The following is a 25,715-nucleotide window of genomic DNA, read 5'->3' as shown; positions in this document are numbered from 1 at the left end:
CGCGTGCTGTGCGTGCGAGGGAACCTTCTGTGGTCGGCTCCCTGCTGCTGAGTGGCCGCTTCCCCCCGGTGGGTTTTCCGCAGCGCGCCAGAGAGGCGGGGCCTGCGGGACGAGATGGAGTTGCTGCAGGTCCTGAAGCGCGGGCTGGAGCAGGTCAGCGGACACGGCGGCCTCCGCGGCTATCTACGGGTTTTCTTCAGGTAAGCGGCCAGAGCCATGCTCTTGGCCTCTGGGGCTGGACTTGCGCTGGCTGGTTTCTTGGAAAGTGGCCTGGGCTTGGGTCACCTTGGAGAATCCGCAGCTTTTCTCAAGGACAGCCGTTGCCCGCTTCCCCCGGGCCGAAGTCTCTGTCTAGGGGTCTCCCGGAGACAGGACCAAAGCCGGCTCTAGAGACAGAGCCATGACGTGGAGGCGAGAGCATATGGGCTGCACCCCTGCTCTGCTTCCTGGAGAGCAGTGAGCGTTGCCAAACACTCACTGCGTGACCTTGGGAAAGTTTTTTTTTTTCCTCCTTCGTTGGCCTTCACTTGCCTTCCATGTACTGTAAGGAGTTGAGCGAGGTGAGCACAGTGAAATACTTGAGCTTCCAGATTTCCTGAAGTTTTTTGCTAACTCCATTGCCTCATGGCCTAGGGATAGTAGATAAAAGTAGTCTTGTAATTTGATGATATTGCATCTATCTATTTAGTGTACTTTAGGCACATCAGTTAGGTCAGTTTCTCTTTTCTTGTGCTGTAATGGTACTAGGACAACAAGAGCAGGGATTCTAGAGCTCTTACCTGAAAGCTGATTCTCTGACAATGAGTGGCCGTGAATGTGGGGATGAACGCTAGAAGTATACAACCAGTGACCATACCCAGCACCTCCTCATTTTTCTAGCTGGCACAGCTGCCTATGTTTGTGAAAGTTGGCATTCTCACTTTATGTGTGTGTTATGAACAGTCTTCCTAAAATGTCTGTTTTCTTTTGGACATTCCCAGGGCAAATGATGTGAGGGTTGGCACATTAGTGGGGGAAGACAAATATGGAAACAAATACTACGAAGACAACAAGCAGTTTTTTGGTGAGTTCAGTATTTTTTGGTATAAATAATGGGAATGAGATTGGGATTTGATTTGACTTTGTTTTCTGTAATGTACAAGGAACTTTTACAAAGTACTTGTAAAAGGATGAAGAACTCAATAGAAAAAAGAAAAAGATAATTCACAGGAAAAGAAAACTAAATGACCAACAAAGGCATGAAAACGTGCTCATCTTCACTTTTTTTTAAAAAGAATACATTATTTAAAAATTTTTTTTATTTTTATTGAAATATAGTTGATTTACAATGTTGTGTTAGTTTCAGGTGTACAGCAAAGTGATTCACTTTTTTAATTCCTTTTTTTAATATTCTCTTCCATTATAGGTTATTACAACATATTGAGTATAGATATCTATGCTATACAGTAGGTCCTTTTTGGTTATCTGTTTTATATATAGTAGTGTGTATATTGTAATTACAGACTCCTGATTTATCCCTCTCATCCTCACTTGTAATTACAGAAATGCAGCTCAAAAAACAGCGTTATCTTTTTTCACCTATCAAATTTTGAAGTATTTGCCAATCTGATAAATTCCAACTGGGGAAATGCCATAAGAATATATGGATTAACATAGTCCTTTTGGAGGACAGTTGGTAAATTTTGTTAAAATTTACATTGTACATATCTTTTGTCCCAACACTTCTAGGAATTCACCTCAAATATTCTTGCAAAACAAAGACACCCATTGCAGCATTGTTTTAGTAATAAATTCTAAAAGCCACATTAGTTGTGCATCAATTGGATACTGATGAATTGTACATATTTTAGAATACTTCGTTGTATAGAAATATATCAAAGATATGTGTAACATGAAAAACTCTAGTTGCAGAACAATGTTTGATATCCTCACAGGGAGAAAATATATGCTTTTTTTAAAAAATAAATTTATTTATTTATTTTTGGCTGCTTTGGGTCTTCGTTGCTGCACATGGGCTTTCTCTAGTTGTGGGGAGTGGGGGTTACTCTTCATTGCGGTGCACAGGCTTCTCACTGTGGTGGCTTCTCTTGTGGAGCATGGACTCTAGGCACACGGGCTTCAGTAATTGTGGCACGTGGACTCAGTAGTTGTGACTCGCGGGCTCTAGAGTGCAGGCTCAGTAGTTGTGGTGCACAGGCTTAGTGGCTCCGCGGCACGTGGGATCTTCCCGGACCAGGGCTGGAAGCCATGTCCCCTGCATTGGCAGGTGGATTCTTAACTGCTGTGCCACCAGGGAAGTCCCCCACACCATTCTTTTTAATAGCAACACTCTATTCCACTGTATGGAAGAACCATTATTTTATCGAACAGTTTACTATTGGTAGACATTTACATTGCCTTCAATTTTTTATTATTAGAGACAGTGCTGCAGTGAACTTGCTTGTAACTATGTCTGCATTCAATTGTTTAAATATTCTAAAAATAAATTCCTATAAGTGGTATTGCTGAGTCTGAGTATGCACATTTAAAATTTATATATATATATATAATGAGATTGTTGAAGCCCAGCTCTGTCATTATGGCCTAACTCTATGAAACCTTTCCCAAGGTTTCCTCCATCTGCCTTCATATTCCCCTGCCTCATAAGATTATAGTTTACTTTTAGTTTCTTATTCTCAAGATTGGTTTCTCTCATAAAAGAAACAAATCCTACCTGAAATCTTTTCAATCTCTTTAATAGATAAGTTCATGTTTAAATAGTATTAGTCGATATTTTTTGATTATATGTTTACCTAGGAAAACTCTGTAAATGCAGATTACGTTTTGCTTATTGGCTTAAAATTCATTACAGGGATGAATTCTGTATTCCCTCTGTGGGGATGAAGGCAATGAAGAAGAGATGGAAGGAATTAATGTGTATTATGTACTTACGTGCCCAGTACTGAACTAGTTGTGTGTGTGAGATATTTAATTTTCATAGCAACCTTAAGATGTAGGTATAATCATCCACTTTTTTAAAAAAAATTATTTTATTTATTTATTTATTTTTGGCTGCATTGGGTCTTCGTTGCTGTGTACAGGCTTTCTCTAGTTGCGGCGAATGGGGGCTACTCTTCGTTGTGGTGCACAGGCTTCTCATTGTGGTGGCTTCTTCTGTTGTGGAGCACAGGCTCTAGGCGCGTGGGCTTCAGTAGTTGTAGCACGTGGGCTCAGTAGTTGTGGCATGCAGGCTGTAGAGCGCAGGCTCAGTAGTTGTGACGCACGAGCCTCGGTGCTCTGCAACATGTGGGATCTTCCCTGACCGGGGTTTGAACCCATGTCCCACACATTGGCAGGCAGATTCTCAACCACTGCGCCACCAGGGAAGCCCTAATCATACACTTTTAATAGGTAAAGAGACTGAGTCTCATAAAACTTGCCTAATATACACTGATAATAAGTGACAGTCTTGTATAGTGCAGGGAACTCTACTCAGTACTCTGTAATGGCCTATATGGGAAAAGAACCTAAAAAAGAGTGGATATATGTATAAGTGATTCACTTTGTTGTACACCTGAAACTAACACAACATTAAATCAACTACACCACAATAAAAATTAAAAAAAAGAAAAAGTGACATTCTTCATTAAAATCCAGGTCTTTGCCTAACAGTTTTGTAAATTGTGGTTATGCTCTCAACTATTTCATAGAAATTTTTTATATATTTTTTCTTTTTTTTATTTTCTTCTTTGTTTCTTTTTTATTTTATTTTATTTTATTTTATTTATTTATTTTTTTTTTTCACAGAAATTTTTTAAAGAATGCAGCATACTGTTTTGATAACATGAGATGTTCTGCTTATCTAACCATCATATATAGTGTTTGCTTATTATGTAATAATCACCAGTTTCCGAAAGGATCTCGTGGTTTGTTTGAAAATATTTATATGGAAACATATAATTGAAGTGTGATTGCTGTGAATACATTTCTCCTGCCCCAGTCTTAGGAGGAGCACTTTTTCTCCTGAATACCCAGAACAGCTGGAAACATATTCCCTCCCCTTCCCTCTCTGATACCCCCTTGGAGGGGGAGCTGGGGGAGAAGTAAGGGTTCTCCACCATGAAAGGGCTGAGCCCTACCCACAGAGTGAGTCTCAGTCCCCATGCAGGGGTTTTGCTGAGGCGGCCACTAGGTTGTTGATAAAAGCTTGCCATACACTTCCTGGAGTTTCCCTTCAGTAATACACCCAGGGCTCTAGTTCTCTAACATTTCTCTTATGTAAGAGCATATAAAAGTCTTTTCTTAATAAAAAAGGTTGTCTTCTTTGATGTTACGCAGTTATAATTTTTTAAAAAGGTTGTTTTTATTTCCTCACATCTCTTCTAAACTACATTTTGATCTTTCCATCCAGGCCGTCACCGATGGGTTATATATACTACTGAAATGAATGGCAAAAACACATTCTGGGATGTGGATGGAAGCATGGTGCCCCCTGAATGGTGAGCTATATCAACATTTTATTTTATTTCACTTGGCAATATTTGTTTCATTACACAAATATTTGTTGTATATCTATTATTAAGTTATTCTTAATTCTTAAGTTAACTTATTCTTAAGTTAATGTTGTTCTGAAAACATCTGTCCCAATTGCGATGGCTGCATGATTAGTTACCCTAAAACTTAGTACCTTAAAACAACAATAAGTATTTATTTCATAGTTTTTGTGGGTCAGGAATTCAGACAAGCCACATCAGGGATGGCTTATCTCTGCTCCAGGATGTCTGAGGCTTCAAGTAGAAGACTCAAAGGCTGGATAGTAGAATCATCTTGTTACTGAATTATGTCCTGTGGACCCTGATTTAGATGGACACAGCACAAGCTTTACTCAGTGGCCAAAGAATGGAGAAGTGGGAACTATGTTCACAGATCAACTTCTCGCCCAGGTGGCAAGAGGGATTTAATTTTATAGAGTAAAGACAAAGGGAGGAGGAGTGAGGCTAGTGATAGGGAGGCAGATGCATTAGTCTACCGGGAAGGGCAGGGCTCCCCACAACCTCAGGGTGTGGGGTGCCACTCCCTTTTGATCCTTTTTTGGTCTTTAATGTCTGGTCATGGCTGCCAGTAGGTGTGTCATATAATATGCTAATGTAGAAAAAATCAGTGTATAATCAGACTCTGGGTCTGTTGGAAGTCAGATTCATTGGCTGGTGCCATCTGGTTCCATCTGGGTTTTTGTTTGTAGCTTCCTTTCTTATCTCTGGACCCTTTAACTGAAGGATTCATATTCTCTCCTGCTAGAGGCAGGGGTGAGGTGGAGGGGGGTGGCAGGTTTTGAGCAAGGACACTCCTGCCAGAGGTGGGGGTTGGAGGGTTTGAGCAAAGACCTGGAGCAGCTCTGGCAACGGTCTGAAGGTGTGTTCACTCGGTGTCTGGCAGTTGGTGCTGGCTGTTTAGCTGGGGGCATGGCTGGGGTGTTGGATTGGAACACCCTCCGGTAGCCTGAGCCTGCTCAGGCAAATGCTCTGAGACCAGGCAGAAGCCATGTGGCCTTATCTGACTCAGTCTTGGAAATCATCCAGTACTGAGTCCGCATTCCCTTGATCAAGGCAATTAGAAAACTCTGCCCATGTTCAGCCAGAGAGGTTACAGACTATCTCTTGATGGAGGGGTGTCACCAATCATATTATATGTTGGGATATATAATAGTGTGTCTGTCTTTGAGGGAAAACAGTGTGCTGTAGTATCACCTGGCCATAGTGAAGAGAAAGGCTCAAAGAACTCTGGCTCTGATCTTATTTGGCAGTTTGACTTAAAGCATTAATTCCTTAACCTCTCTGGAGCTTGGATTTCTCATCTGTAAATTGAGAGCCCCCAAATTCCTTAGGTCTGTAAAAACTGTGATTTTTAATATGCCTATCTTGAAATGAAATTTTAAATGCTCTTACTTGAATTACCAAATTTTTAATAAACTATTTCAAAGCAAGTATTTACATCTGTTTCACAGGTTGTTGATTGATACACATTTAAACTCTAGAGAGCCTTTCTAGTTGGTCTAGAAAATCTCACACAAAAAAACTAAAAATAAGTATCAGGTTAGCTGTGATATTTTATTTTAGTTGAACTTGATCATCAGAAATAGTTTTGTGTTCTATTGAGTAGAAACTAGGATAATCTCAGAGTATTCACTTTCATTCTGAAGGCTCAAGTAGAAATCCAGGCATGTAACATAAGTGAGGGAAGTACAGATGTGAGACAGTTGGGGCTATTGGGGACTGTATTGAACTGAAAAGCACATACGCCATCAAAGAGGGCAGCGGCCCTGTTCACTCTCTCTAGTTCCATCAGGTAAGAATTCAGCGAAGGGTTCCTACATATGATTTTTCAAGAGAAAGTGGAAATCCGTATTTCTTTGTGAGACTTGTTGTTTTTAAATGTTTATTTTAAAGAATTTGTCAGTTTAAATACAGCACTGTCCAATAGCACTTACCGTGATGATGGAAATGTTCTATATCTGTGCTGTCCAATAGGGTAGCCACCAACCCCACGTGGCCCAGAGCACTTTGAAATGTGGGTAATGCAACTAAGGAAGTGAATTTATTTTATTTAAATTGAATAGGCTGGGCTTCCCTGGTGGCGCAGTGGTTAAGAATCCACCTGCCAATGCAGGGGACATGGGTTCAAGCCCTGGTCCAGGCAGATACCACATGCTGCGGAGCAGCTAAGCCCGTGCGCCACAGCTACTGAGCCTGCGATCTAGAGCCCCCGAGCCACAACTACTTAGCCTGCGTGCCACAATTACTGAAGCCCGCGCGCCTAGAGCCTGTGCTCTGCAGTAAGAGAAGCCACCGCAATGAGAAGCACGCGCACTGCAACAAAGAGTAGCCCCCGCTCGCTGCAACTAGAGGAAGACTGCGCGCAGCAATGAAGACCCAGCACAGCCAAAAATAAATAATGATTAATTAATTAAATCTATAAAAAATTAAATTAAAAGGATAAATTGAATAGGCTACTTGATTGGACAGAATAATTTTTTAAAATAGTATGTGAGCTAAGCAAAATATGTTTGTAAGATTTCGCCTACCTCTGGTCCACTACTTGGACTAATTAGAAGCATTTACTCATACTCATGTCGGTGATGTAGTTTTTTTTTTAAAGGGCGTATGTTTTTTTTTTAAAGATGTTGGGAGTAGGAGTTTATTAATTAATTTATGTATTTTTGCTGTGTTGCGTCTTCGTTTCTGTGCGAGGGCTTTCTCTAGTTGTGGCAAGCAGGGGCCACTCTTCATCACGGTGCGCAGGCGTCTCACTATTGCAGCCTCTCTTGTTGCAGAGCACAGGCTCCAGATGCGCAGGCTCAGTAGTTGTGGCTCACGGACCTAGTTGCTCCGCGGCATGTAGGATCCTCCCGGACCAGGGCTCGAACCCGTGTCCCCTGCATTAGCAGGCAGATTCTCAACCACTGCACCACCAGGGAAGCCTGGTGATGTAGTTTGAAGACCGCAGTATTGGATTCTGTCTTTAATAAAACTCATTGGCTCTTAACATGAGAAAGCAGCACTGATGTTACATTTGAGGCTGGATTTTTGTGCTCTTTTTAATGGGAAATAATAACCTATGGTCTGTTAAAATCTGAGGAGCTGTGATTTTAGGTTTGGAGCTGTCTGCTTTCTCGAAGGGGCATTCTGTATATACGTTGGCACTGTTTGAGACCAAGATCTCAAAGTGGAGTGTTGGCTTTAGGAGGCGAGGTATCCTGCTAGTTTTCATTTGTTTGGTTGTTTTGGGGGAGGAGTTGGTCCTAAGAGCCTGTGGAAGGCCTGTGGGCTGCCATGTTCAGACTGATGGCCATCTCCTTCAAAGCACCCATCTAGATTGGGGGCTGGGGGAGGGAAAATTATGTGGGCTGAAACACATTTTCAACTATTAACTAGTTAAAAATCTGAAATGATAAAAGTACTATGCAGCCAAGTAAGTCCTTTTATATATAAGATCTGAGATCACATAAAAAAAGAAGCTGAAAGCTGTAGAAGATAACATCACCTGCTGGGGTGATGCCTGAGGGCAGTTGAGGATACAAAGCTGAGTTTCTTTGTGGAGTGGAGCCCCCTAAGGTCTGAGTACCTTTGATGACCCTTGCTTGTAAGGGAAGCTTAAAGGCTTGTGATGAGTCTCTGTAGGGAGAAGTGGTTCGGATAAGCTCAGCTGTTTGTTTCTCAGAACCCCCTTTGCTGAGTGAGTGCAATACATTGTAGAATTCTAACCTTACCTTTGATTTGATCCATGAATACATTTGAAGTTGGGTTGATTTATCTTTTATTAGAGAGCCAGGTATTATCTTACATATAGAGTAATGAATTACAAATACAATTTGTCATCTTTATTCATTTACATAATTATTGTGTACCTACCAGGTGCCAAGAACTATTTTGGGCACTGGGGATACAACAGTGAGTAAAACAAAGTCCTTGCTCTCATGAAGGGAAGCAGAAAAACAAATGTGTTATATATTTTAGGCAACAGTAAATGCAAGGAATTCATAAAGGGATAAAGAGCAGTGGCCCTCTCTTGTAGGGGAGGTGGCTGTTTTATATAGGCGTTAGGGAAGGTTTCTTTGAGGGACTGACATTTGAAGAGGGGAGGAGTGGGGGGTGGGGGATGAAGAGCCCCAGGCAGCAGAAACCACCGGTGCAAAAGTCCTGTGTGTTTGAGATGTATTGCTTGTATTCATAGAACAGCAATATGGCCAGTTTGGCTGGAATGGAATGTGTGAGGGGAAGATGTCAGGAAATGAGGTAGGAGAAATAGCTAGGGCTTTCAATAGCTACATCTACATGTAGATCTTGTAAACCATGGCTAGATCCGTTGGCTTTTTTTCTAAAGTTCTCTGGAAGTCACTGGAAGGTTAGGTAGGATGTGACCTGTTTTACAATTTTTTTAAAATCTCAAACTTTTTGAAAAGTTACAAGTATTTGAATCATTTCAGAGTTGCGAAAATGATGTCATATCATGGCTGAATACTTTAGAGTGTAATTCCTACAGCCAAGGACATTCTTCTACATAACCACAATATAACCATCGAAGTTAGGAAATTAACAGTGATACACCACTGCTGTCTAACCATCAGACCCTCTTCAAGTTTCATCAGTTGTCCCAGCAGTGTCTTTATAGCAAGGGAATCTGGTCATGCATTTTATGTGGACCTCATTTCTCTCTAGCTTCTTTCACCATGGTTTGGTTCCTCAGCTTTTCCTTGATTTTTATGATCGTAACACTTTGGAAAATTACAGGCCAGTGGTGTTGTAGAATGTCCCTCGGTATAGATTTGCAGTGTTTCCTCATGACCAGATGGAGGCTATGCATCTTTGGCAGGAATGTCACAGAAGCAGTGTCAGATTCGTCTTGTTGTGTTCTATTAAATGGCATCTAGTTTTGATTTATCTCGTTACTGAAAATTTCTATCACTTGATTAGGGTGTGTGCGCCAGATTTCTCCATTCTAAAGTTACTCATTTTCCCTTTACAGTTAATTGGCATTTTGTGGGGAGATACTTTGAGGTTATGCAACTATCCAGTTACTCGTCAAACTTTATTTATATCAATATGAATTGTCATTTTAATCAATGTGTTGTAATCCATTACTATAATTCGTTATTTTATTGCTCAAATTGAACTCAGTTTGACCAGTGGGAACCCTTTCAGTCTGCATTTGGGGTCCTTTTGAAATATCCCCCTCATTCTTGGAGCACTTTCTTGCTTTCTGACAAAAGGTGTTCCAGGTTCATCTTATATTTTCCCTGCCCCACCCATGAAAACAGCCATTTCTCTGAGGAGCCCTGTGTTTGTTTTATTTTCTTGCTTGCTATTTTTCAGTAGAGAATAGTATTTAGAAACTAATATCTGAGTGCAAGGTATGTTCATTTCTGTTGGGACATCTCAGTGGACAAGCTCAGATGGCTGTAATGATTGTGTGTGTACATTTCTATTTCTATATCTCTCTTTTTCACCTTATATATTGAAAACCATAAGTTGACAGCAATGCCACTGAATCCAGTCCAACACTGCAGGTTATGTTCTAGTTTTCTCCCTTTCTGTATATGTATCTGTTTCTCTTTTATTTAAGAGTTACTTATTTGATGAATTCCACTGTAGGTAACAAAGTTCCCATTGCTGCCTTCCCACCTCCCCACCACTGGCCTCCCTTCTTACCTCACTTTGCCTCCAGCACCCCACATCAGCTTGCCACACCCCTCCCCCCATTCAGGCTCTGTCACCTTACTGGGCTGTTGCCACACACCTCGTGGCACCCCCCATGCCATGCAAAGACAGATGCCTACCTTGATTGGCCCCACCTAATGGCTCTTGGACTCTGATTTAAATGTTTACAGCATCTCTGTGATTGCTGTGAATAGAGGAAGGGAGCCTTGTGGAAGTAGGCTGATTACTTAGGGAACTATTTATGTAGTTGTCTGGGCCAGCTCCATCCAGAGATGTTGGAAGTTGGATAAGGTGTCAGTAATGTAGGTTGTGAGATTTGGAATTGTATCAGTTGTCCACTACTGTGTAATAGATTTTTTAAATTTAGTTTAAAACAATAAACATTATCTCACCATTTCTGTGGGTAAGGAATTTGAGTACAGCTTAGCTGGATGCTTCTGGCTTAGAATCTCACAAGGCTACAAAGAAGATATCATCTGGGGCTGCAGTCATCTCGAGGTTTGAATTTGGAAGGATCCACTGTCAAACTCATTCACATGTCTGCAGACAGACCTCAGGAAACTTGCTTCCGAGAACACTCACGTGGGCCTTTCCACAAGGCCACCTCATGACATGACAGCTGGCTTTCCCAGAGTTACAATCTGAAAGTGAATGACAGAGAGCACCCTGGATGGAAGCCACAGTCTTTTTAAACCTAATCTCAGAAGCGACATCCCACGCTGCTGCTGTATTCTGTTTGTTAGAAATGAGTCAGTAAGTCTAGCCCATACTCGAGAGGGGATTACACAAGGGTGTGAACACCAGGAGGATGTCGTCATTGGAGGCTGTCTTAGAGGCTGCCTACCGCAGAGACATATTTTGAAGTAAGATGGACTCAACAGGATTTGCTGATGGTTTGGATTTTGAGAGAAGAGGGTAACTTCAGTGTTTTTGGCCTGAACTATTTGTGGCACATTTACTGAGAAGAGGAAGAGCAGGCAGGATGGGGGAAGCAGAATGGAAGGGGTAATCAAGAGTTCTCTCCGAGATGCCTGTTAGACAACCAAGTGAACGTGGTGGGTAGACAGTTGAAAACACTAGTCCAGAGGTCAGAATAGAGGTTGGTGCTAGAGATGGGACTTGAAATGAGATTTCACCTAGTGTAGTGTGCAGTGTTCGTAAATCACCTGTAAAAGGTTTGAGAGAATCTGATCTTCAGTTAAATGTTACCCTGGAAACCAGATGAGATTGTATCAATCATTGCTGGATAAAACTGATTCCTGACTGGTAAACTGCATCTAGATTGAGAGGATTTATAAATGCCTGATGAGTTAGCTATGTTTGGGCTTCCCTGTCTTGCTGCTCTTAGAACTAGCTTGGCCCTTGTGGCAATGGCAATCCTGAAGCCACGCCCATAGAGTTGTTGTTAGTAGAGATGTTAGCTTTTGTGGACATGAAGCTTTTAAGTCAGGGCAGCTCCTGCACCTGCCTGATGTGGCTCTCATCTCCCTTGAGCCTGTGCTCTGTCATCTAGGGAGTCAAAGAAAATAGCTCCTGGATGGCTAGGTGGGCTGTCACCTGCATGAACTACTGCAAAGTCTCCCAGTGAGAGGAACACCTGATGCTTCCCAGCTGGCAAGCTGTGGTTCCTGTCCTCTGTCCTTCTGAGTTTTCTGGTGCCCAGTGTGACCTATGATGGTCTTTGAGTCTGTTCAGTAGCTACATAGTCTCACCTGGGGAAGGCTTTCTCTTCAGAGCCATCAGTGTTTTTGGTAGAACAAGGGAATATCTTTAATGAACTTCTGGGGCTCATGTAACGTTCCCTGATCTTGTGGGAACATTAGAAATCTTGTGGGTTTGTCTGTTTTGTCTCAAGGCTTTCATTTTCTTTGAATGTGTCAGCAGTCGGTAAAGCTGTTAGGTCTACCAATAGATAAACAAAAAGTATTCATGGTGGTGCAAATGTCTGGGATGGGCAGGGGAGCTACACAAACCTTGAAAATAAAAAATTAAAAAAAATTATTGCCTAGAACCTAGGACAGCACCCAGCTTACATATAGTTCATTCCATTAAATGAATATTTATTGAGCACCCCACTATGTGTCAGGCATTGATGAGTTTATATATTCATAGTAGTGAACAAAATATATGATCCTCTCTTGGAGTTTATAGTCACTTTAATGAATACTAACTGGTAGACTTAATACTATACTATAACTTAGTGTCTGTTATTTTTCTTTGTTATAGTCCCTTCAATTTCTTCATTTATGGGGTCAGCAATGAGATTTTAATTTCTTCTTATTTAACTTGATTGAATAGAATACTCAAAGTATTTCAGTAGATTACAAGTACTATTTTATACCACTTTTTTTTTTTTTTTTTTTTTGCTGTACGCGGGCCTCTCACTGTTGTGGCCTCTCCCGTTGCGGAGCACAGGCTCCGGACGCGCAGGCTCAGTGGCCATGGCCCACGGGCACAGCCGCTCCGCGGCATGCGGGATCCTCCCGGACCGGGGCACAAAGCCGTGTCCCCTGCGTCGGCAGGCGGACTCTCAACCACTGCGCCACCAGGGAAGCCTGAAACAAAGTTTTTTGTGTGTGTGGTTTGGAGTATTGGAACTCTGAAATCCTTTGAACCAAGTTAAAAAAAACCATGGCTCGCCTGGATTTTTCTTTACCGTGTATGTACTTTTTTCCCACTTGGTGGCACCTTCTGTTCATTTTAAGTAATATGTCTTTCCTTCCTCCGTGTAGTGCACTAGTCTCACCTCATATATTAATTTTTCTTATTAAAATTAATGTTTAAATTACTCAAGTAATGCATAAGTACTTTTTTTAAAAAATTACAGCATATGTTAAGAAGTTTTTGCTTTTTTTTTTTACAGAACTTAATTTTGCCCTTGAAGATTTTTCCAGTGCCATGGTGACATTGATAACGGTTTTTCTCTTGTAGGGTTAATTTATTTAGGATACTTAACATCGTTGTGGTCAGCTTTTTTTTAGTTGACAATATGTTCTAGAAGCCTTGTAGAGGAATAAGGTGGCAGATGAGGAGGATTACTTGGAGGTGACAGAGAAGAATCAAGGATGATTCTTAGATTTGGGGCTTGAGAGGTTGGGTAGATGGTGGTACCATTCATTCAGATGGGAAGACTGGGAGAAGGGTAGGTTGTGAGGGTGGAGGGTAGGAATCAGAAGCTTCTTTTTTGGGTGTACTAAGTTTGAGATACCTGTCGGAAATCCAAATGAATGGTTGTGTTAAGTAAACAGCAGGATAGATAAATCTGGAGCTTAGGACAGGTCAAGCCAGCAAAGAAGAATAGTAGCTACTAGCAAAGTAAGAAGGAAGGCAAGAGAGGTTAGCATTTCAACAAACATGGGAAGTCTAACTATTGATGTTTGCTGAGAGGTTAAGTAAGATAAGGACAGAGAAGTGTCCACATGGATTTGGCAATATGAACTTCATCGAATCTAAATGGAATCTGTTCTTGAAAAAAATGTGGAGAGATCAGAAAAGTTTCAAAGAATCTGTCAGGGGGCAGGGATAATCCATATACACCCCTAAGAGGCAACCACTGTCAACATTCGGCATATTTCCTTTAGTCCTTTTAAATAAATTTTTGTGTAGTTGTGGGGTTCATAATCAGTCAGTTTTATTTTCTGCTTTTTCTGTAGATAATATAAGCGATCTTCCGTGCTATTAAAACAGTCCTTATAAACATCATTAAAATATGTTTTCTGATTATAAAAATGTACAGTTGTTATAGAAAACTTGGAAAATCCAGAGAAATACAAGGTACAAACAAAAATAAACTCTAATTCCTTGGCCAAGAAATAAGCACTGTTAACATTTGTTCACTGATTCAACAAATACCTGAGTGTCTGCTTTTGAGTAGAGAAGGAATGTTTTTAAAGGTTCACAGTGTAGAGAACAGGTTATAGTTTATTGGTCACACCTTCTTTAGAAGAAGGTTTGTGATTAGAAATAACTATATATAGATATATGTGTGTATACATATGTATTTCTTTATTATACACAATATTTTGTTTCTCTTCCCCTTCCCCTCACTTAATATATCACAGATGTTTTCCCCATTTCACTTCATATTCTACTTGTCAGTTTGAGTGTTTTAGTATCTTAGGGGCTTTGTATATAGACAGGATTAATGGCAGTTTGGGTTTAAAATGAATATTCTATTTACTATAACTGCAAATTTTAAAACACAGTTGTTCTTAAGCTTTGAGATTCTGTTTATAAATAGGATAACAAGATTAGTACATTGAGTATTTTTGCAGAAAGATAAAGAGCAATCATAGTCTCTTGTTCTTTGGTGAATGTTTGATAAACTTTAATGGAAAGGATTAAATTCTCCTAAAGAGTTATCTCCATTTGCAAGTTTAGTTAATTACATCCCTTTAAGCATTTTAGGGCACATTTATAAATGTAATATATTTGATTTTTTAAATATCTTCAAATGCCCAGTGTAGGTAGATTAATGAACCTATCAAGCAAAATGTCCCTAAGCCCTTAAATGACTCTTGTTTATGCAAGCCAAAAATTTAAGGGTCCTCCTCAACTCTTTCTCTAATAACCAGCCTATCAGCATGTTCTTTCTGCTTTACTTTCTGAATATATCCCATGCTTGATATACCTGTGGCTGTTACCCCAGTCCAAACCACAGTAATCTCTTGCCTGGACTTCTACAACTGCCCAACTGGTTTGCTTACATTCTTACAATACACCAGTATTCCCAACATACTAAGTGATTAGGGTGATTATTTTAAAATGTAACTCGCATCACATCAAACCTCTGCTCAGAACTCTCCACTGGCTTTCCATCATGGTGAGAGTTAAAATTCCGACTCCTTACATGGTCTGCAAGGAGTTGGAATGTGATCCTGGCCCTTCCAGGTCTGCGTACACTGCCCTGTTCACTGCCCTGCTAACTTTTTTTTTTTTTTTTTTTTTGCCCTGCTAACTTTTGACTTATTAGCCACATCGGTCTGCTGGCTTTTCCTCGAGTGGTGAGCACACTCCCACCTCAGTCACTTTGCACTAGCTATTTCCCCAGGTGTGGCATGGCTCATGCTCAGACTGCCTGGCTAAAAGAGCCCTGTCCTTCTCTCACACTGTGTCCCCTTCCCCTGCTCTCGTTTTTTCCTTGGTAGCACTTATCTCTGCCTGGCATTTTATTGCGTAGTATTTAATTTATTGTTTCTCCAACTACCATACTTCTTGATGGTAAGAACTTTGTTCACTGTTGTGTTGCTAACGCCTAAACCAGTGTCTAGCACATGGTAGTTGCTCAGTAAATATTTGTTGAATAAAAGGGGACATACTGTTTTACTTGAAACAACTGTTATTTTGCTTTTGGGATACAGTAATTTTATTTGCTTCTGGTAGCTGATCCAAAAATGGTATGTCTTGTCACTTCTTTTATAGCTTTTGTATGAATTTGAAGCTCATATTTACCTTTAAATTCCACTCGAACATCAACCCGGCCTTTTTAATACCTTGTCCCACTGAATTGTATCTTATAGTCTTTTAAAATATTATTTTCCTAAATAAATGGCCATCTCTCAATGCCAGAGAATATTGTCTTCTTCCCCTTGATGTATCTGCTTAATCTACCCTTTTTCAGGTAGTAGGTGTTGTGTAAAATACTCTGATTTGAATTAAAATGAGTGTTATTCAGTACAATGTGTTGCAAGCTTCTTTTCAAAATAGATCCTTCCTAATATTTATTTTCTGCTCCAGAAAATCAGAATATAAGAGGCTATGTTCTAAGAAACTATAAACTGCATGTTTAAGTAGATATTCCTGTGTTACAGAATGTTACTTTATAACCTTTCTCTTTTAAAATGTGCTAATTATAAGCAGAAGACAAGATTGTTTTGATTTTTAAAATTCAGCTTTTGTTTAACACATTTCACTTACTATTCAGTGCTTCTGATTCTAACATTTTACAAAGATGAGTTGTTGGAAAATTTTATACCTGGAGTGTGGAAAAAACTATGTATTACTTTTGGTGAACAAGGAACTACTCTTGATTCCAATTTCCAGAATAAATCTGTATTGTGTTCACAGGTTAGCAATTTATTTTTGGCCATCCAGTGGGTTGGCCAAAAAGTTTGTTTGGGTTTTTCCATAAGATGTTATATATGTAATATATGCTAGAGATAGTCATATAGAAAAATTTGAGGTTTCTAGATTTAAAAAAAACAGTTTGAACCTTTTCTATGTAACTGTAGTGAATGACGTTTGTGCGGTGGAATTGACGTAGGAAAAATTTCCATTAAGGTAGACTGAGAGAAACAGTCTACCTGCTACTAAAACATTTAGTACTTTAAAGAGAGTGATTTTTTTTTTTTAAGTGATGGCTTAAAGTGGGATGAAGTGAGGTTAGAAGTAGAAGAACCTACTTAGAGTCTCAAATAAATGACAGATGAATTGAGCAGGATTTTAAAACCATCTCTAGTTGTTTTGAATTAGAAGGACTTTTCTTTCTAATAGCTTTGTTTTATCTTACAAAGTAGTACATGTTTATTACAGAAAATTCAGAAAATAACAAAGCAAATAAAAGTAACCTATTATCCTACCACACCAAGATAAACTACTGTTAATATTTTGATACATATTCTTTCCATCTCCTCTTTTCCTATGCATATGTATCCCTTGTTTTTGTTTTTCATGTAAGTGGGTTACTTTTTGAAGAAGTAGCCCAGTTTTGAATCCTAGCATCACTATCATGGGCAAGTTATTTAGACTCTCGGTGCTCTAGTTTCCTCATTTATTAAATTGGGATAATAACATCTGTCTCATAGAGTTAAGAATTAAATGAGTTAGTATTTGTAAAGTGTTTAGAACAGTGCCCATGACTTATAAATGCTATTTAGTATCATTAAGTAAATTAACTAAATAACCTGCTTTTTAAGCTTAACATATGGTGAGCATTTTCTCAAGTCATAAAATATTCTCTGTAACGTAATATTTAATGAGGCTTTAATATTCTGTCATGTGGATGTGCCCTGAGTTATTTAAGTATTCCCTATATTATTCTTGGTTTTGTTCTTTCCATGTTTTCTCTGTTATATATAAAGCTTTGGTCAGCATCCTTGTATGTAAGCCTGTTCCCACACATCCTTATTTCCTTATGGCAGATTCCTACAAGTAAAATTGCTGCATCCAGAAGTGTACGTGTTGTATAAGTGTTTGGTACCTACTGCCAAATTACCTTCAATTTACATTCTCAGGGTAAATACATTCAGCTGTATATGAGTTGGATTTCTCTGTAACTTCACAAATACTGGGTATTATTATTATTTGTTAAAATCTTTGCCAGTTTAGCAAGTAAAAAGTTATATCTTGTTTTCATTTGTATTTCCTTGATTAAACTTCCTTTTTGTTGTTTGCCATTTTTACTTTTTCTTTTTATGACTTATCTTTTAACACCTTTTATCTATTTTTCTATTGGATGTTTGACTTTTTCTTTCTGATTTGTAATGATAGATGAACTACTTTTCTGTATGTTACAAATATTTCCCTGTTTCTTTTATTTTTTAATCTTGTTTTCAGAGTTTTAGTACATAAACACTTCAATTTTTATGTAGTAAAATTACCATTTTTTTCTTTATGGCTTTGGCCTTTGATATTAAGCTTAGAAAATGGTCCTTCATATTCTATAAATATCAATATATCTTATGAATATAAATATTCACACATTTGTATCAGTGCACTATTAATCTGTCTGCAATCTATCCTGATATATGGCTGGGGAAACCTAATAATTTTTTTCAACAAAATTAATTATCCTAGCATAATTTGTTGAGAAATGTTTACTTTCCCCAATGATTTGAAATGCCAAACTTACTTTATATATCCTTTAGTCTGGGGGATTTTTTTCTGTTTTATTATTGTACTTTTGTACCAAAATCTTGGTACAAAATTTTTGTGCCAATTTTTATACCATTCTAATGTTTGTGACTTTAATGTCTGGTAATACTGGCCTTCCTGATTGTTGTGAGTTTTCAGAATGTTCTTAAGATAGACGTGCAGCTGATCCTTAGAATTATAATTGTCAAACCCCATTGAGATTTTGATTCAGATTGCATTTAATTAAAAAGAATAATTACTGAGCTAACAAAGTTTGAGTTGGCTATCTTGTAATGAACTGTCTTTGGTTTTTATTGCATTAAGTGTATCAGTCTTATCCTGTGGTTAGATGGATCTCAGGATTTTGACAGATATTTAAGTGCTATCATAATCCCAATCAGTTTTCATCTATTAATTGTAATTAAGGTCCTGATCAAAATATTCTCTTCAGCCATTGGGAAACTGTGTTCAAGCCTCAGTGTGTAACATACATGCTGTGGGACCTTGGGAAAGTCATTTCAATTCTGTTTCCACAATTTTAAAATATGAAATACTTAGTATTAAATAAGTGACTGAGTGATATGCATGAGAATGTTTCGTAAACTAAAGTGGGATGGAGTAATAATAGTTTTAGTATAATGAATATTTTTACATCAAAAAACAATCTGGAGCGGGTTTTTTTTTTTAGTCTATTACATTTTTTGAAAAATTGAAAAATCTTTAGTATTTCTTGGCTCAGTAATGTTAAGTGAAACCATCTGAAACATGAACATAGGAGCCAGCCTTGATTCCCAAAATTAATAATGTATACTATCCAAGGAAAAAATTCAAAACTGCCTATATTTTTGTTGTTGTTCGTTGTTATTTGTTAATGTTTTATTTCTGGAAATTTTCTGAAAGGGAAAATTAAACTTTTATCTTTGTTATTAATATCCATCTTAAAGACTGTTTTCATTTGCAGTGATTTTTTATTTTTTATTCTTAAAATTTTATTTATTTATTTTTGGCTGTGTTAGGTCTTTGTTGCTGCGCGCAGGCTTCCTCTAGTTGTGGTGAGTGGGGGGCTACTCTTCATCATAGTGCGTGAGCTTCTCATTGTCGTGGCTTCTCTTGTTGCAGAGCATGGGCTCTAGGTGCGTGGACTTCAGTAGTTGTGGCACGCAGGCTCAGTAGTTGTGGCTCGTGGGCTCTAGAGCGCAGCCTCAGTAGTTGTGGCGTATGGGCTTAGTTGCTCCACGACATGTGGGATCTTCCTGGACCAGGGATCCAACCCATGTCCCCTGCATTGGCAGGCGGATTCTTAACCACTGCACCACCAGGGAAGTCCCTACAGTGATTTTTTTAAAATATATTTTATATGGTATATATTTTTATTTCTTAAATTTCCTATTAGGCTGTTTAATTCTTTCTTCACAAATAAATCGCTCCATTTTGTACTTTGAATGGCTAACAACCTCAAACTTAAGTGAAGTAGTATATTTTCAAAGAAGGGGAAAGTATTCTTTTCCTCTTCCTTTCCACAGTTTTTCCTCGTATATAACTGAGAATTAGATCAGCCACTTATGGGATTTATTTCCATTTGAGTTGTGTTGTAATTGTGATTTAATATTTTTGTTATTAAAGATATTTTGAGGGCTTCCCTGGTGGCGCAGTGGTTGAGAATCTGCCTGCTGATGCAGGGGACACGGGTTGGAGCCCTGGTCTGGGAGGATCCCACATGCCATGGAGCAACTAGGCCTGTGAGCCACAACTACTGAGCCTGCGCGTCTGGAGCTTGTGCTCTGCAACAAGAGAGGCCTCTACAGCGAGAGGCCCGCGCACCGCAATGAAGAGTGGCCCCCGCTTGCCACAACTAGAGAAAGCCCTCGCACAGAAACGAAGACCCAACACAGCAAAAATAAATTAATTAATTAATAAACTCCTACCCCCAACATCTTCTTTAAAAAAAAAATTCAAGCCTTCTCTCTTAAAAAAAAAAAAAAAAAAGATATTATTTTGAGGACTTCCCTGGTGGTGCAGTGGTTAAGAATCCGCCTGCCAATGCAAGGGACATGGGTTGGATCCCTGGTCCAGGAAGATCCCACATGCCGTGGAGCAACTAAGCCCATACGCCACAACTACTGAGGCTGCGCTCTAGAGCCCACGAGCCACAACTACTGAGCCTGTGTGCCACAACTACTGAAGCCCATGTGCCTAGAGCCTGTGCTCCTCAACAAGAGAAGCCACTGCAATGAGAAGCCCTCATACTGCAACAAATACCCAACACAGCCAAAAATAAATAAACTAATTTAAAAAAAAAAGATTTTGACACACTTGAATGTATTTGAGTACTGAGTTTTTTCCAAAGTGTAATCTATTTTCATTATATTTATCTCTTTAGTATTTATAACTTTTTGCCTTTCCGCCAGTCTCCTTATTTGTAGTCACGCTGACTTTATCAAGTTTAAGTAATTTTATATTTTGTCCTGTAAGATAATAACAGTGATATAAAATTGAAGTGGGTCTGATGCCAGCTCAACACAGTTTTCTAGACAATACTCTTAGTCCATTAGCATCTTTAATTAATTGGAAGAAAAATGACCCAGATGAAAACCTGTTTTACAAAAACTCTGGTGTGGAAATCTAAAAGGTATTATTTCTTTAGGCTTTATTTAATAATATAACAGAAGGGTTATATTAGCCTAGCATACTATAAACATTTTCTTATTTTATAGTTTCTTATTCTAACATAATGAGAATAAATTGCTGTTTAGTCATTCCCTAACTCTGGCCGGTAGCCTTACTGGATGAATATTTTCAGATTTTATGTGTTGGTGGTAAAAAATTTCTTTTAGTTTTCTTTCTTTCTTTCTTTCTTTCTTTCTTTTTCTTTCTTTCTTTCTTTCTTGCCATGCCATGCAGCTTGCAGGATCTTAGTTCCCCAACCAGGTATTGAACCAGGCAATGAAAGCACTGAGTCCTAACCACTGGACCACCAGAGAATTTCCCCTCTTTTAGTTTCCTTGAACGTTTTCTATTTCTCCATGAGCTCTCAGTTAAGTAACTAAATAGGCTTATGAAAGCTTTGGACTGTGGTTCCTTAAATATTTTAACTTTCAGGAATCTCGATGGCAATTATTTGAATACAAATCTTCTTTAGTTACTTAAGCTGACTCAAATGGCAAAAGTTAAATATTTCTTCTATGCCTGAACTTACACAAAGCCCCTTGATAAATAAGAGCCTTGGTTTTGACAGCTAATCCCGCCTTCGAGTAGCTCGTGGAGCCTGTCTCGCCACCACTGCCTCGCTAGGTTTCAGAGCTCATGTTAGTAGTTGTTTATTGGTCCAGGTTACTTTTCACTAATCCAGTTTCCTTTGGAGGATGTAAGAGAGAAACCAGCCCAGTGTGTACAGACTTCTTCATTCTTTATTGTGTTAGCTGATCATGATATAATTATCTTTAGACACAAATATAGCAACAGTAATAATATTTTATCTCTACTCTCATAGGTCTTAGCCAATTACCTAGCTATATCTATCAATTACTGTTAGCAAATATTCTTTTTTTTTTTTAGCAGTACGCGGGCTTCTCACTGTTGTGGCCTCTCCCGCTGCAGAGCACAGGCTCCGGACGTGCAGGCTCAGCGGCCATGGCTCATGGGCCCAGCCTCTCCGCGGCATGTGGGATCCTCCCAGACCGGGGCACAAACCCATGTGCCCTGCATTGGCAGGTGGACTCTCAACCACTATGCCACCAGGGAAGCCCTGTTAGCAAATATTCTTAAACTTACATAGTATCATAAATTTTTCTCATTAGCTTTAGTCTTAGTTATTTTACTGAAACTTGCCCCTTCCTCTGTAGCTGGGCAATCCTCCACCCCCCCTTTTTTTTTTCTTGGAACTGCAATTCTGTGCCTGTCACCTCATTCCCTTTTCCCATAGGGTCATCTTTGTCTTGTGAGCTCTGAGTCTTGTTATGAATTCTCTCTCCCCTTCCTTTCCCTTATAAATTCAGCTTGGCTTTCTGCTCAGTTCTACTCTTTGTCCCTTGGACTTTGATTCTTTCTTTTCTCTGTTATTAGAGAGACAGTTCTCTATACTCCAAGGAAACGCCTTGCTTTCTTCTTTAGGCCAGATTTCTGGCACCTCCAAGCAAACATCTTTTGACGAACACTTGAAGCTGAAACACTCATGAACTTTGGGCTGTGATTTAATAATTTTATTATAACAAACTGTATGTCCTCCAGTGTTCGGACTTAAGCTTGGATTTAAGATGCATGCAGAGACCCTCTTCTTCAGCAGGAGCCTCATAGGTTTCAAACTAGAGCTTCATGAACCAGAGCATCCTGAAACTCCGGAATCAGCCTCTAGCATCTAACAGTAATACTGTATGTCATCAGTTCTAAAATACATTTGTTTTTATTGTTTTTGTTTTTGTTTTTTGCTGTACGTGGGCCTCTCACTGTTGTGGCCTCTCCCGTTGCGGAGCACAGGCTCTGGACATGCAGGCTCAGCGGCCATGGCTCACAGGCCCAGCCGCTCCGCGGCATGTGGGATCTTCCCAGATCGGGGCATGAACCCGCGTCCCCTGCATCGGCAGGTGGACTCTCAACCACTGCGCCACCAGGGAAGACCTAAAATACATTTTTATGCGTAAAATTAGGATACATGTTATAATCAATAGTGTCATAGTTTAGTTAGCAGGATTTTTTCTTTCTTAGAGATACATAAAATAATGGTGTATCTTAAAATGGATGGTGTCCTAGATTTGATGAAATACAATAATTACAACAGCAATAGCTAACATTTGTTGAGTACCTACTATGCACAAGAATTTTTCTAGGTGCTTTATGTGTATTGTCTCATTTAATCCTTACACCATTCTTAGTAAGAATGTTCAGATGAAAAAACCCAGGCGTAGAAAAGTTCAGCTAGTTAGTGATGGAGCTGAGATTTGAGCTCAAGCAACACAGTAGCTCGAGAACTGCTCTCTTAACCCTCCTCCCACTACACTATGCTGCCTGTTCATAATTGTCTTTTTTTCCCTCTTTAAGGCATCGTTGGCTTCACTCTATGACTGATGATCCTCCAACAACAAAACCACCTACTGCTCGTAAATTCATCTGGACAAACCATAAATTCAACGTGAGTGGCACTCCACAACAATACGTACCTTATTCCACCACTAGAAAGAAGATTCAGGAGTGGGTCCCACCTTCAACACCTTACAAGTAAAGACAAGGAAAAACAATTTACATGTAAAATATGGGGCTTTTCCTGTAATTGTACTTCTGCTGCTTGCTGTTAACTTGATTAAAGTTATTTGATTAAGCAGTGTCTGTTGTGCTTTTTTGCCCTTAACTTTGTCATTTGTCAACTGCAAAATAGAAGCTCACAAACGTGGGAAATTGAAGTAGACTTCTGTTGGGGCGGCTACGTCATTTACATTTCCCTCTTGCCTGCGTGGTTGCGTCTGTGCTTCAGCCCTGCTGTGCTGCCACAGCTGATTGATAGGGGAAGACCTAACGCTGAGCTGAGCCAAACAGATTTTCCCGTGGGAATTTGAAACTTGAGAGACAGAGGGGCTGAGACATCAGAGTTGGATGACTTTTATGGTAGCACCGCAAGGAGAAGTTTATCAGAGGTGTCCCATTTCCTGAGTTTTGGTTCTTTCATAGTTTATTTGCATCTGTGAACTATCCCAGGATCCATCTATTCTAATATATTTTTATTTCTTTAAGCTAAGTAAGATCACTGACTTTTTTTTTTTTTTTGCTTGCAAACAAAAGAGCTTTAACTAATGTCCAGATTGGTTCCAAAGAATGGGTTGTAGGCAAAAGACCTTCAGGGAAATAAGGAATCTTTGAACTGGTTACGTTGGGTAGGATGAAAAGGCAGTGCCACCTCCCCTCTGTATTCTGGATGGAAAGCTAGCAGCTGCAGTAATCAGCTTATCAAGCTCTTGTCCTTAGTCGCCAGGATCCACGAGGCCCCTGAGGATAAGGTCCTTGGATACTGGTTAGCAGCCACCATAGAACAATTTAGTGATGGAAAAAGAATGCAAGGATTTTGGAGCCAGATGGTTGCTTTCAAGGGCGCTGGATAACTTAAGGGAGAGAGTGAACCTTAATCCCCAAATCTCGACTCAAGGCATTGTGAAACCCAGGGCAGTGTATGACCTGGCTAACTACTCAGGTTTCTTATGTGAAAATTAAGGGATAGAATGGGGAGCTAACTGTTGGTATAGGGATATCTGGAAGGAATTAGAATGTCTTTTGGCTGCACATTAGTCACTTGGGGGCGTTTTTGTTTTTGTTTTTGTTTTTGTTTTTTTGCGATACACGGGCCTCTCACTGTTGTGGCCTCTCCCGTTGCGGAGCACAGGCTCCGGACGCACAGGCTCAGCGGCCATGGCTCACGGGCCCAGCCGCTCCGCGGCATGTGGGATCTTCCCGGACCAGGGCACAAACACGTGTTCCCTGCATTGGCAGGCGGACTCTCAACCACTGCGCCACCAGGGAAGCCCCCTGGGGGCGTTTTTTAAGCTCTGGTGGCCCAAGATATTAAACCAGCATCTCTGAGGGTGGGATCCAGGCATCGATATTTGTTAAAGCCTCCCCTTCTACCTTCCCCACCCCTCAATAATTCCATTGCAGCCAAGGTTCTGAAACCACTGAGCGAAAGAAAAAAACACACCAAACTAGTTCTGAAGAAAAAGAGTTCTGAAACTTAATCATAAGAAATTAAAGTTTTCCCACAGCCTCACTGCTGAGTATCCCTTACTTAGGGTTGAATTCAGGTTGAATTTGGTGCCCTCAGGAGATAACTATGTTCAATGTGTCATTCTGGGGAGCTGTCTGCAATTTGCTGATTGACCGGTATAGTGCAGCACCACACACTAAAAGCTGGCCTGTGCTAGACTGAGATTTCGTATGCTCTGTCTACCACTTCACTGACTTATCTGTCAGGGCCTAAAACGTTGCTTTCTAATGCTATTAGGAATAGATTGGCAAGGGAAACTTGTGAGCAGTTAGAAATTCTGTCCTGGCTGCAGTTCCTTCTGGGTCGGGTATGCTGGAGGTTCACCTATTAGAAAAAAAAAAATGGGTGTGGTTCTCATGGGGAGGGAGAAGGTGGACAGAGGTGGTAATTAGGAAATGGTCTGATCTGCAACAATCTCTGACTGTGGTAAAGTTATTGTAGGGCCTCTAGGAATGAAAGCAACAGGCAGCTACCTTAGTTCTTAATCCAATTTTTTTTTTAAAGCCAACTTTGCAGGTCTGGGTTATAGTCACTTGAATCGAGCTAGATCACAGCTTCTCTCTTAATTCTCACACCTGAGTTAATTCTCAGGGCTAGAACTCTTGACTTAAGGGCTGTGTGATATGAATAGATATGTGTACTTAGAAAAAAGAAATATCCAAAGTTTCAGTGGATGCTTGTTCCAAATTAGCACCAATTTTGGGGGGATTGAGAGCACCATGGCCCACTGATCAAAATACAGGCTATGGGCAGCAGATTGGACCCCATTTCACCATAAGCCCATGGGAACAACTGAACTCCTTCCCTTTCCCCCACCCCTTGTTTTATTTCTTCGGTTCCTAAGTGTAGGTGGTTGGACACCCTTTGCAGAATCTCAACGTTGGCTCCTTGCCCTGAGGAGAGTAAGTGTTCTTCTGGTAGGAGGCCAA

At 39.9% G+C, this 25,715-nt stretch overlaps 1 protein-coding gene across 1 annotated transcript; it reads left to right on the top strand.

Annotated features, from left to right (window-relative positions):
- On the top strand, positions 1-23,355 carry NDUFA12 (NADH:ubiquinone oxidoreductase subunit A12). Its single transcript, XM_067697577.1, has 4 exons — positions 1-200; positions 981-1,063; positions 4,391-4,478; positions 23,079-23,355. The coding sequence occupies exons 1-4, from the start codon at positions 115-117 to the stop codon at positions 23,257-23,259; spliced, it is 438 nt and encodes a 145-aa protein (XP_067553678.1). The 5' UTR covers positions 1-114; the 3' UTR covers positions 23,260-23,355.
- Positions 23,356-25,715: the final 2,360 nt, after the last annotated feature.

Source organism: Pseudorca crassidens, chromosome 11 (assembly GCF_039906515.1).
Source record: "Pseudorca crassidens isolate mPseCra1 chromosome 11, mPseCra1.hap1, whole genome shotgun sequence".
Lineage (NCBI taxonomy): Eukaryota > Metazoa > Chordata > Mammalia > Artiodactyla > Delphinidae > Pseudorca > Pseudorca crassidens.
This window is presented reverse-complemented; position numbering and strand designations above follow the sequence as displayed.

What these genes read in the sequence shown, in the direction of transcription:
- NDUFA12 (XM_067697577.1), top strand. Translation starts at nt 115, where the DNA reads ATGGAGTTGCTGCAGGTCCTGAAGCGCGGGCTGGAGCAGGTCAGCGGA. An exon ending in AGACAACAAGCAGTTTTTTG is followed by an intron (nt 1,064 to 4,390) that starts GTGAGTTCAGTA and finishes CTTTCCATCCAG; the next exon opens with GCCGTCACCGATGGGTTATA. An exon ending in AGCATGGTGCCCCCTGAATG is followed by an intron (nt 4,479 to 23,078) that starts GTGAGCTATATC and finishes TCCCTCTTTAAG; the next exon opens with GCATCGTTGGCTTCACTCTA.